Source organism: Protobothrops mucrosquamatus, unplaced genomic scaffold (genome assembly GCF_001527695.2).
Source record: "Protobothrops mucrosquamatus isolate PMUCROS unplaced genomic scaffold, P.Mucros_1.0 scaffold75, whole genome shotgun sequence".
Taxonomy (NCBI): domain Eukaryota; kingdom Metazoa; phylum Chordata; class Lepidosauria; order Squamata; family Viperidae; genus Protobothrops; species Protobothrops mucrosquamatus.
The window spans coordinates 197,832-211,453 of record NW_015386452.1 but is presented as its reverse complement, the minus strand read 5'-3'; the positions used below and the strand labels follow the sequence as shown (position 1 = coordinate 211,453).

Sequence of the window (13,622 nt, the reverse complement as noted above, 5' to 3'; positions counted from 1 at the left end):
TGAGTCTTCTTTCTCTTTAATCTCTAAGGTTAATCTATCAATTTCTGCACATTCTAAAATTTTTGTAATTATAATCTGGTCAGATGGTAAATTTTCGTTCTTCCAGAATTGGGCAAATGCTATTCTCGCAGCTGTCAATAGATGTAATATTAAATATTCATAATTCTCTTTTCCATAATTGAGTCCTAGTATTCGCAACAAAAACAGCTCTGGCTTAAATACTATCTGTATTTTAGTCATCTTTTCCAGCCATATATGAATCTTAAACCAAAATTTCTTTGCACTAGGACATACCCACCAAATATGATAGTAGGTACCTGGTTTTTGTTTGCATTTCCAACAATTATTTGATACATTTTTAAACATTTTTGCTAATCTAACCAGTGTCATATGCCCTCTATAAAACATTTTATATAAATTTTCTTTGTATGAGGCTGCTTTAATAAGTTTAATGTTTCTATGACTTATGACATTTTCTGGAACAGAGAAATTGATACAGGTATGTGAAGAAAATTGAGGATCCTTTTTATTCTATCATTGTGACCATGGAATAGATAATAATACAGCACAAGATTGTTGGAAAGAATGCCAGGGATTATCAAGTGGAAGGTAGCTGGTTTTCAAATAGTTTGGTTCCCTGGGTTACAGATTTATACAACATTGTAGACTTTAGGTCATAGAGTAGATTTCCAGAATAAATGTTTTACATATCATAGAAGAAAGGCATATTCCATTGGCATTTAATTATTCAGAAAAAAATTAAAGAAATTATTCCTGGGTAACTGGATTCTAACTCTGGAAGTATCAATAGCATTTTATTGGAGATTATTTTAGGCCTTTACTGGGCTACAAACATATTTTCCACCACTGAGTTCTGTATAGAAAAGAGTTCGATTAATTAACCAATATTGTATCATGATCATTGACCAAAGGTTTATGGAGTAAAGTATTTTGAGTGGATGGAATTATCTAATGGCATGTTTGCCATATCCCAAGATGTGTAGATGCAATGAACACTGACAAAATGTGACTGAGTAGGTAGGCCCATCAAATGTACTGGCAATGGATGTATCTAAAGAAAAATGAGTATTCGTTTGAACATGGCTTATAAACTGCATCAATACAAAAGTGTTTATAGTTTATTAAATACAACTCTATTCTATATCCCCACATAATATTCTAAACCAGGGATGTCAAACTGGTGGCCTGCAGGGTGGATGCATCACAGGCCCACATCCACCCCGGCTCTGTAAAAGAAAAAAATGTTACGATACTTCACAATACATCACATGACACGATCGAATTTGACACCTGTGTTCTAAATAGTATATTTAATTATTTTAAAATGTTTCCATCAAAGGTAATACATTTTGTCAGTTAATAACAATGTTTCTGTAATTAACACAACATCTGGATTTTTTTTTTAAACCAAATAGTTTTATTTTGAATTGGAACATTTTGATGAAAATACCACACAGCTTAGTGAAACAATTTATACACTTCAATAAGTAAGGTTCTACATTTAGGCAAGAAAAACCAAATGCACAGGTATAGTATAGATGGTACTCAATTGTGAGAGGGATCTTGGAGTCCTAGTGGACAATCACTTAAATATGAGCCAGCAGTGTGCTGCAGCTGCCAGAAAAGCCAACATAGTTCTAGATTGCTTTAACAGGGATAGAATCAAGATCACATGAAGTGTTAATACCACTTTACAATGCCTTGGTAAGACCACACTTGGAATACTGCATCCAGTTTTGGTCGCCACAATGTAAAAAAGATGTTGAGACTCTAGAAAAGAGTATAGAGAAGAGCAACAAAGATGATTAGAGGACTGGAAGCTAAAACATATAAAGAACGGTTGCTGGAATTGGGAATGTCTAGTTTAATGAAAAGAAGGACTGGGGGTGACATGATAGCAGTCTACCAATATCTCGGGGTTTGCCACAAAGAAGAGTCCAGTTATTCTCCAAAGCACCTGATGACAAGACAAGAAGGAATGGCTGGAAACTAAGAAGAGATTGGACAACCATTTGTCTGAACTGGTATAGTGTTTCCTGCCTGATCAGGGTGTTGGACTAGAAGACTTACAAGGTCCCTTCCAACTCTGTTATTCTGTTCTGTTCTATTCAATATTTTATTAATTTTAGTAAGTTATATTATCTTAAAAGCTTTTAAAAATCATATGTAGTCCTTATTCTTTGTTCTACAGAATGTTTGTGTTAGTGTGTTTTGCAATTCTAAATAAATCAATAAATATTCTTGGTTTTTTTTTACATATCAGAGTAAGGTTTTTTGTTATTTTCTAGTAAGGCATTTTCCATAAAATTTATATTAGCTTTTGGAGATATAATTATTGTATAGTGCAGGGGTAGGCAACCTTGGCTCGTTTATGAGTCGTGGACTTCAACTCCCAGAATTCCTGAATTCTGGGAGTTGAAGTCCACGACTCATAAACGAGCCAAGGTTGCCTACCACTGGTATAGTGTATGAAATTCTGTGTCAATTCAGATTTGAATTGCAGAAATAATCATGGACACATAAAAATAACCCAAAAATTCTCCAAAAATAATTTCTAAAAATTAATGTTCTAGCTTTGACCACAAGCCTATGCATTAAATTTGGCTTAATTTATAAACTTAAGTTTTAATGCATATGTGTCTCTGTCTCTCTCATACACGTATACATACACAATGTACCAAGCACAAAACAACAATTGATAAATGAAGGTAAAGTCTTTCTGAAAATACAGGCAATCTCCAGATTAAGAGCAAGTTCCATTCCTAAGTCTGACTATTAGTAAAAATGGTGGAAGGCATTCTCCTTCCTGAAACTGGTTAAAAATTGAAACTACACAATGTCTTCATGAACATGAAAACAGGCTGCATATTAAAACAGGGTTTCAGCAGTTTATTAGCTTAAGAAGGAGAATGTGGTCCACCATTTTTAGTAATAACCCATTCATAAGTATAAGTTGTCTGTAAGTCAGACATTTTTATCTTATAGACTTCCTGTACAGAAACCCTATACATTGGTTCAAATAGGCATTTTGTTATAAATTAATGCAGAGAAAAATGAATGCATACATGGTTGAGAATGCATCTAACTTTGGGAAAGGATAAAGTAGTATGGTGTGCCCATGAACATAATGTCCCTCTAAAGAGAGATCATACAAAATTATCCACAGAATATAAGCATTAAAAAGCTATGCATAGCTACAAGATTTACATTAGAACACATTTACCCATGAATCAGTTTTAATATATTGATTTCTGCTTTTAAACCTTGAAAAGAAACAAGTGTATATTTGTTCTTTTTTAAGTACCCAGAGCTAATAGCAATAGTGATAGCACTTAGACTTATATACCATTTCATAGTGCTTTTACAGCCTTCTCTAAGCAGGTTACAGAGTCAGCCTATTGTTCCCAACAATCTGGGTCTTCATTTTACTGACCTTAGAAGCATGGAAGGCTGAGCCAACCTTGAGCTAGTGAAACTTTGCTCAGTGTGGAGAAAAGCAAAGTCTTACACTTAGGCAGGAAAAGCCAAAGGCACAAATACAGATTGGGCGAGACCTGGCTTAAAAACAGTAACTGTGAGAGGGACCTTGGAGTCCTAGTGGACGATCACTCGACTATGAGCCAACAATGTGCAACAGCAACCAAAAAAGCTAATACAATCCTGTATAAACAGAGGCATAGAAGAGGCGTTGTATAAACAGAGGCATAGAATCAAGATCACGTGAAATATTAGTATTGCTTTACAAAGCCCTAGTAAGACCACACCTGGAATACTGCAGCCAATTTTGGTCACCATATCACAAAAAAGATGTTGAGAGTTTGGAAAAAATTCAGAGAAGAGCCTGGAGGCTGAAACATACGAATAATGGCTGCAAGACTTGGTTTGGCTAGTCTAAAGAAAAGAAGAAATAGGGGAGACAGGATAGCAGTGTTCCAGTATCTGAGGGGCTGCCACAAGGCAGGGGGGGTCAGGTTTTTCACCAGATTACACCTTTTCTTTCTCTCCCCCCCTCTCTCTCCAATCTTCTGCTCACCTGGCAAGCTGGCTTCAAGCTGTTCTCCAACAAGCTCAGGGGTAGGCAACCTCGGCTCTTTTATGACTCATGGACTTCAACTCCCAGAATTCCTGAGTCAGCATAGCTGGGCTAGCTAGCTCTCTCTTGCCCTTCCTGCTTCCTGCAGAGACGCAGCAAAGGGAGGAGCCCCGCCCAAAAAGCTTTTCAGCTTGTCGGAGAACACCTTGAGTCCACTCTCTTTTACACACATACACACACACAGAGAGAGAGAGAGACAGAGAGACAGAGACAGAGAGCTAAGCAGGGAAGCGCAAGTGCCTCTCTCTGTCTCTGTCTCTCTCTGCAAATGGCAGAGGAAGCTGGAAGCCACAGGGGAAGGCTCAAAGAGCTGCATGCGGCTCCAGAGCCGTAGGTTGCTGACCTGTGGCCTAGATATATTAATCAAACATTTTTGGGCTATGTTCATGAATTTTGATAATAAAACATTTTGATTTTCAATTATAGTCTGTCATTTTTAGCAGTAAAATGCAATTATAATATGCAGACATGAACCAAGATCAGAACCTCTAACTGTATGCTTCTCTAATGTTTAAGTTCACACAGACTAGCAAATCATAATAAAAGAAAAGAAAACCCATCATGACCAATATCCTTAAGGTTACTCTAGAACAGGGGTCCCCGTCCCCGGGCCGTGGCCTGTTGGGAACTGGGCTGTGCAAGTGGCTGACAAGGCTGCAAAACTCCATTGGTGTAAGTGGTGGGCACGAACGCAAAACATCCCTTACTCCCTTACCACTGCCACCACCACTGCCAGTCCACAAAGCCAGCAAGGTTGGGAATCCCTGTTCTAGAAAATAGGGTGCAAAAAAGGACAGAACTGTAGGCTCTGTCACTGAAGCTAAACTATGCTTTAGAATTACAGGTAAAATACGTTTACATTTTGTGAAATGTAATAGAAGGTATAAGGTATACTTCATCTTTATTTACAAGAAGAAACAACTCATAAAACCACCAGTGTAAAAAAAAGTGTATATTCTGGTATATTAATATATTGGTATTAAACCCTGTGCAGAGTTAGGTGAAAATAAGTAACTTTTATATATTATAGTGAAACTTTGGAGCTTGGCATATCAAAAATTTGGAAAATGACTAACTTGACTCTGCTGGTGTGTTACCGCCATCGCCACCCCCGAACAAAAGAGAAATAATTCTCTACATAGTTATTTTAAAAAATACAGTCCAATCGTGTGGCGCTATGTATTTTATATAAAGAAATGTCATATAATTACAAAAATGAAACACGAGTAAAACAAACTCATTTTCGGAGGGTCCAGGGCTATGCAAAAGCACAGTCTCATAGCCTCCCAAAATTGTGTGAAAACCGAGTGTGCTTTCAAGATTAGTGTTGTTGGTTGATAGTGCACCAAAAATGTCATGGTGTGCCACCTTTGACATGCATGTCATAGGTTTGGTATCACTTTACTATCTGCCACAACAATGAGAGCTTGGGGTATCCTGTTATCACCTAATACATTGATATAATGATATATTTCTATATTTTTAAAAAATTCCTACATACTTACTTTCTCCCAAAAGCTTCTGTCTGTTAATATTTTTGCTTTAAAGCATAAATGATCAAAATGAAGGTCACTACAATTACTATTATCACAACAAGAGTAATCAATGCTATTTGTGCAGTGCTATATCCACAGGACAGATTTATAGAGAAAAGCTTAGTACCGCTTAGTGATTTGGGCTCAGCGCACAAGGTCTGTTCAGAATCTTCAATTTTATCTATGTTTTCTTTGTACCAAGTTAATAGTCCAATATTAGAACAGGTGCATTCCAGTGGATTGTAACTTAAATTGATTATACTCTGGCCAGATAGTCGAGTCAACAAATCATGTGGGATAATATGGATCCCATTATTGGCAAAATTGAGATAAATGTTCCTGAAATTGGAAAACACATCTGAACAGAATACAGTAAGATTGTTATGATGCAGATCCACATGTTTTAGCTTGCTGAGGGCAGAAAATGCATTAGCTTCTATAGCTATTAATTGGCAAGAAGCTAAGGTTAACACCTCGAGATTGGGTGCTTTCTGAAAAAAGTTATCATTGAAAATGGTGCCAGATTTAAAGGTATTTCCATTCATATTTAAGACAAGCAGGCTGCTTAGATCTTGCAAAATATTCTGCTTGCTTGTATCAATATAAGAGAAAGAAAGGTTAAGCATCTGCAAAGAATGTAGATTGTGGAATGGGCCTTGAAAATTATTGATGATAATACGTGTAAAAGAGAGATCAAGAACTTTCAAGTTAGAACATTCATTAAATGCTGTGTTATGAAATGAAAGTTTGTAATTGTGACTTAAATTAAGGTGTTGCAAGCCAATCAGACCATGAAGTTGGTTGCTGCAGCAATCTAGGCTTTCTATGTTACTCCCACTCAAATCAAGGTGTTGAAGCTTTGATAAGGATTCAAAACATGCCAAACTCAACTCCATGGCTTCTTGATTCTGCTGGATATAGAGATGGGTAAGAGAAGGGAAAACAGAAAAGTGGATGTCGCAGAGATTCAAAAAGTTATTCCGATTGAGATTTAATTCTTTCAGTAAATTCATCTGAGGAAGACTCTGTAGCTTAGAAAGGGAGGTATGGGTCAAGTCCAATCTTTTCAGTTTGGACAAACATTGGAAAGTGTCACCAGAAGGTTCTAGGAAAGAGTGATATTGTAGAGTGAGATAGTCTACAGAGATGTTGCATATGCCTTGCAATGTGCTCTCTTCAATAGGACGGTTGTTTACACCCAAAAAAGTGCCGAGCCAAAGGATAGCAGTGCTGACACCTTGCAATCCATCCAATATTACAGAAATATTACTAGAACTGCCAAAGTCCAAACTGTAGAAGGAAAATGAATTAAAAGCCTTGGGCTCTATGTGCATGATCTTGTTGTCCCTAAGATTGAGAGTCAGATTGTTAGCTTGTTTTAATGCCTCTATGTCTCTAATTGATATTGTTTGTATATTGTTCATCTGTAAATCCAAGTATTTGAGCTTTGTAGTTGGAAAATCTGATAGCAGCTCCAATGTTTGGATATGGTTACTTCCTAGTAACAGTGTTTCTATGTTGTGTAGATCCTGCATTGGGATAAATGCTAATTTAGTGATCCCTGTTTGGGTTAGATCAAGATGCTTCAGACACTGAGGACCCATAAACGCTGTTGAGGCCAGAAAGAGAAGATTATTTCCAGTAAAAACTACGGTCTCCAGGAAAATATTGCTTTCGAAAGTGCCTTCATACACCCAATTAATCTGACACCTTTTAAAAGAAAACAAAATCTGGTATTAAAAACAAAGCACAACTGTGGATATAATTGAAAAAGATGCCTTATCTTACTATCATTAGGTAACCATATAGTTAAATGAAACATTTCATTTTTCAATAAATTTAGAGATCCAATCAACATTAACAGATTTTAGATGGTTATCAAAGTACATCATGATATATCTCTTTAAACAAGACAAATACCTATCAATTACAAGTTCAGAAGGAGTCTTAACAAGCTTGCAAACTCTGATTAAGATTTATTCAAATTTATTTTCTTGAATGAATCTTTGAAAAACACCGTAGGAAATAAAATTTATACATGAAAGTACAGGACAAGTTCTGGTAACATTTTAAAGCTGATGTCAAATATTACAAGAAATAAAAGCTGCCATATTGACATGTGCATATAAATGTACACATATAGAGGCAATGCCTTTATTATCAAACAGCTGCAAGTTTTCATGTTTTCTAGAACTCTAATTTTTGAATATTATTGCAACTATTATTGAGACTTTTAGAACTTCATCCACAACAGCAATGTATGAAAAAAACTGAGAGCATAAAAAGAGATATGGAAAAAAATAATCAGAGTACAGGTAGCCTTTGACTTACAACCACAATTGAATCCAAATTTATGTTGTGAAAAATTTGTTAAGTGATTTTGCTCCATTTACCGAATTTTTTTGCCACATTTGTTAAGTGAATCACTGCAATTGTTAAATTAGTAACACCATTGTTAAGTGAATCTGGCTTTCCCATTGACTTTGCTTGTCAGAAGGTCACAAAAGGTGATGACATGACCTTGGGACAAAGCAATGGTCAGAAATATGAATGAGTTGTCGAGTAAATCACATGACCATGGGGATGCTGCAATGGTCATAAGGGTGAAAAATGGTCATAAGTCACTTTTTTCAGTGCCATTGTAACTTCAAACTGTCACTAAATGAACTGTTGTAAGTTAAGCACTACCTGTAGTGTTGTAATAGGTCCCAGCAGACTTGAGTTCAATTCCATATTTAACTATCATGGTTCACTAAGAAATTTTTACTCAGCCATTTTCTCTCAGCTTGGTCTACCTCACAGAGGTATTGCGAAGATAAAACGGTGCAGAAGAATAGTCATGTGAACCATCTTGAAATTTTGAAGGGAAGACTGAATCTAAGTCTATTTCCCATAGTGTCTGCCCAGCCTGTGTGCTTCAATAAATTTGGCTTGCTTCAGGTCCTGTCAGGCAAGTAATGCTATCTAGCAACACCCAGAAGGTGAACCCTCTCTGTTGCACGTCTGTCTATTGCAATAGCTTCCCATGGAAAATTCATATGCCCTCCACTTTGTCCGCTCTCAAGAAATTCTTTAAAACCAGTTTTTCTAGGTCTTGACTGAGCATTTGAATGAATGCTTTTAAATGGAGGTGCTGTAGAAGGATGTTATGTTATTCTTTTTATATAGAGTTGTTTTTGTTTTAACTTTGTAAACCTCCCAGACCATTCTGCAACTGGGCAGTATAAAAATTCAACCAACGTACCTACCTTGTTAAGTCTAGGTGCACCAGGGCCTTCAGCCTGCTGAATGTTGATTGCTGAAGCAGATATAGGAAGTTGAAGCTGAAATCAAGAACTTCAGTAGTGAAAGGCAATTGTTCTGGAATCTCTCTCAATCCTAAACCTTCGCAACTGTAGCTTGTATTAATAAAAAACTGTAAAAATAATATATCAAGTTAGATACGTGCAGTATATCACTATAGGTAATCCTTGACAACTGAGCCCAGAATTTCAGTTGCTAAGCAAGACATTGTTAAGTGAAACTGACTTTCCCCATTGACTTTGCCTGTCAGAAGCTCTCTAGGAAAGTTGCAAATGACAATCCCATGCTGTTTGCCAAGCACCCAAGGTTCGATAACGTGACTTTGGAGATGCTGCAATGGTCTTAAGAGTGAAGACTGATTATTAGTCACTTTTTCACTTGTATGTTTAAAAGTCATTTAAACAATTGCTGTAAATTGAGGACTACTGATATATGTGAATGTATTATGTGTATCTCTCCAGTTTTATTTTTTTAATAAAACTATTGTATTTTAAGTAAATATGCCAACATGTAGCTAAATATGCTAACAGAACAAATCAGAAACCTGACCCTAACTCTTTTTTTTTAAAGCTCTATCAGGGACAAACCTGAGCTATCATTAGAAATGACACTGCTAGGAATCTGAGGTAAACTTTCATTACCTCTGTAGAGGGAAGACAAATTATAAAGGTTACACAAAATTATGCACCTTTTGGAATGAATAAAAAGGGTCAGAGAATGACATTTTGTCCCTCTGTTTAACATTTTTTTAAAAAATTAATGCTAACAGTATTTTCCCTGTTATTGACACTTCACTAAAATTTATATTACTACCATTTGTCTGTTGCTGCTGCCATATAATGGACAATTTTTTTTTAAAAAAAAACAGTATTACAGGAAAAAACAACAACCAAATGAAAGATATTGAAAGTTCATGATTTCATATGCTGTTGACATCTGGCTTACAGGGGTTTTTGATGGTGTCTAGTGTACAATGAAGAGCTCAGTGTGAAATACTAATCTCACATATACGCTTTCTGTTCATTTTTAATGCAGAGAGTTCACAATAAGTTGACAGTTCAACAAATGATAAATGATTGAAAAATTATGGCTATATAAATGCGTCCATGACCTTGAAAACATTTCTCAAAATATTATAACTGCAGATGGGACTCCCTGCCATGTTGCACAATAAATAACTATGTAAGTAAAACACACTGCATTCAATTCTAGTGTGAATTTCTCAAAGTCTTGGAGAAAACGTTGCTAAATACAATAATTACAGAACACAATTTTCTTCAGCTAGGGTATAATTTTCCTGTCAAGAAGAGAACAATTAGAAATATAATTAGAAAGTGAACAGAAAGAGCATAACCAAAGACATTTATTTCTATAAGGCATTTTTAATCGTTTTAATTTCTTTCCATTCAAAATACCTTATTTAGATACTATAGTATAGGCCAGGGGTAGGTAATCTTGGCTCTTTTATGACTCGTGGACTTCAACTCCCAGAATTCCTGAGCCAGCCAGCATGGCTGGCTCAGGAATTCTGGGACTTGAAGTTCACAAGTCATAAAAGAGCCAAGGTTGCCTACCCCTGGTATAGACTAACTTGATCTACTACAAATAAGTACTGCTGCTCTGTTTTAGATAGCACATGGAAAATTAGCATCCTATGGAAAATGACAATGTAAGGAATCACTATTTTCCAGCAACTTTGTTGGGGCCCGCCCCAGCCACCCATTCTGCACCAAAGAATCTGCTCTCACAAAAAGTTGCAAATTCACTAGGCCATCACAGCAGGTTTAGAGGACAGGTGATGGAATGAAGGAATTCACATGGAAGGACAGACAGAACCAATGATCTCCTGGATCAGAAAGAATATTTCTTGCTCATCTTTTCTTTAGGTGGGAGCTGATCTTCCTTTCTAGGTTTCCAATATTACAGAATTATTACATTATTTTTCTCCTGTGGGTATCTTTTTTTCTCAAAATTACTCACTCTAAGCTATTTTTGAGTTGTTGAGGAAATGTAATATTCATTACATTTGAGGAAATGTAATATCATATTCATTCATTCATTCATGTATGTATGTAAGAAAAAAATCTAGAAAATAAATATGATAAAATTGACTCTAAACATTTCCTATCTAGGAGTCAATGTAGTTTTTCAGCTGCTTTGCTTCCTTGTTTCATTTTTTTTTAATATGAGAACAACTTGGAGAAATATTTGTATTACTATATTACTGAGGCTATGAATTTAGGAGCAGATCAAACTGATTTCATGGAACGTTTAAGTCGATATGTATAGATTATTATAAATTAAGGTGCCATAACATATTTTTGAAAACAAGTTTGTATGGGGGAATAGAGAGAGAGAGATCTTCTCAGCTAATATTTCATTTAGATATTTCTGCTATAAAACCCACATCAACCAAACTCTTGTTGTGACTAACTTTTCAGAATGGAAAACTCTCCAGATAAAAACCTAAGAGCACTATTGTACTCAATGTATTACAAAGAACTTTCAGGGTACTTCAAAGATGGGAAAAGCTGGAGAATGGATCCTTGTGACTTATTTGAACAATTGGTACTTTTTGAAATATTCCCCTATTGAAGTCTAACATAAACTAAATATACCCAGGAGCTTAGTAAAGTGTTCTGGAATTAGTGAAGAAGGAACAGTAGGATTGTTAATCTACAATTCCTTTTGGGGTTTTGACTTGAAGTTTTCTTCATGGGTAAAAGCCAAACTGATGAAAGTAGATGGGAAATTGCATTAAGTGACTAGTTGCCCGGTTTAGTTAGTGAAGGATTGGGGGAAAAAATGTTGCCTGTCTTCACAGCAAAATGAGAAAATATCAGTACAAGTCAAAATAGAAAAGCTAAAAAAATAAAAACACTTCAAAACAGGCTCTTTGTATGATCGTATAATTTAGGTTCAAAGTTTCATTGGTAAACTTTTTTTTCAGATTACTCAACTATTATGGGAAACATTTTCTGGGCTAGTAAAAAGAAAATATTAAAATATGGGAAGTGAAATCATACAGTGTTCTCTAATAGACTGATGTGAGAGTAAATTCAGCTTTGTTATAGGAAATGGTAATATAACTTAAAAGAATAAATCAATATTTAATGTCTAACATGTATAAACCTAATTGATACCAATCCCTGTATATAGATACTTTCTTAAAATACAGAGAAAGGTAGGGTACTTGGTTGATGACCCAGGATCTAATTCTTGTACAAGATTAGGTGCTGATCAAGAATACATGTCCTTCAGATATGTCATTGTCCTTCAAGTGTTACTCTCTGCTTCTGCAGCCAAGGACAAAAATGGGTAGCTGCAGGACTGATTACTCCCCTCAAAATCTGCCTGACCTACTAGTCATGTTGGGAGAAATTATTCTTAGTCACCCACTTTGAGGAAGTAAAAGGAGGTAGAGGTTAGCCTGGCTCCTTTCCAAAGTACATTCAGGAAGTTGCTAAAGACAGAGTTCTTCCAAAGACGATTCTGGTTAGACTTGACCCTCCTTGTATTTTATGATTAATTGAAGTTGGGGTTTCAATTTTGTTTTAATTATTATGACTGTTTTTTTTTATCATAAATATTATTTTTAATTCTGCCTGGTTTAAGTTATGCAAACTGCTGAGAACGGACTTTGACTACAGCAAGATATAAACACCAAATATAAATATAAAAAAGGGGGGGGGGTAAATGACATATCCATAGGTGTATACTATAAGCCACCCAACCAAACACAGGAAATAGATGAACTTTTTGCTAGTCAGCTAACTAAGGTATGTAGGAAGCACATCACAATAGTGATGGGGGACTTTAACTACCCTGACATCAACTGGGAGACAAACTCTGCACCAAGTGGAAGATCAAACAGATTCCTGACAAACCTAGCAGACAACTTTGTCTCCCAAAAAGTAGAGAAGGGAACTAGGGGATTAGCCATTTTGGACCTAATTCTCACTAACAGAGATGAAATGATAGAAGTTGTTGAAGCCATAGGAACCTTGGGGGGGGGGAGTGATCATGCAATATTGGAATTCAACATTATGGAAGCACAAGCAATATAACACAGTCAAACTAGAGTCTTGGACTTCAAGAGAGCTAATTTCAATAAACTTAGAGAGGGTTTGGGAAGGATTCCATGGATGAGAATCCTCCCGGGGAAAACAACTCAAGAGGCTTGGGAAATTTTGAAAAGTGAGATAATAAAGGCCCAGTCTAGCACAATACCAACAAAGAGGAAAAATAGCGCTCAAAAGAAACCAGCATGGCTGCATAAAGAACTCTCTGATCAATTGAAAGATAAAAAGGACAAGTATAGAAAGTGAAAAGAGGGACACATAACTAAGTCAGAATATCAGCAAATAGCCCGAGCCTGCAAAGACAAAATGAGGAAAGCTAAGGCTCAAAATGAACTAAGGCTTGCAACCAAAGTCAAAAATAACAAAAAAAAAGCTTCTTTCAACATGTAAAAAACAAGAAAAAAGTGAAGGAAACGATTGGTCCATTAGTGGGTGAAAGTGGCAAGAAGGTGACAAGCAACAGGGAGAAAGAACTATTTAACTCATTTTTCGCATCTGTCTTTACACAAAGGGAAAAAACAAACCAACCTATCAAAAATAGTGCCATAAAAAACAAAATAGAAATACAAGTTAAGATAGGCAAAAAAA

General features: G+C 35.9%; 1 protein-coding gene across 1 annotated transcript in view; it reads right to left on the bottom strand.

Annotated features, from left to right (window-relative positions):
- Positions 1 to 5,642: 5,642 nt before the first annotated feature.
- CD180 (CD180 molecule) overlaps positions 5,643 to 13,622 on the bottom strand; it is a 12,424-nt gene continuing 4,444 nt past the window's right edge. Inside the window, exons 2-3 of the mRNA XM_015812201.2 lie at positions 8,898 to 9,064; positions 5,643 to 7,359 (exon numbers count right to left, since the gene is read on the bottom strand). Of these exons, the coding sequence (XP_015667687.2) occupies positions 5,643 to 7,359; positions 8,898 to 9,064 (1,884 nt within the window). The remainder of the gene's footprint in view (positions 7,360 to 8,897; positions 9,065 to 13,622) is intronic.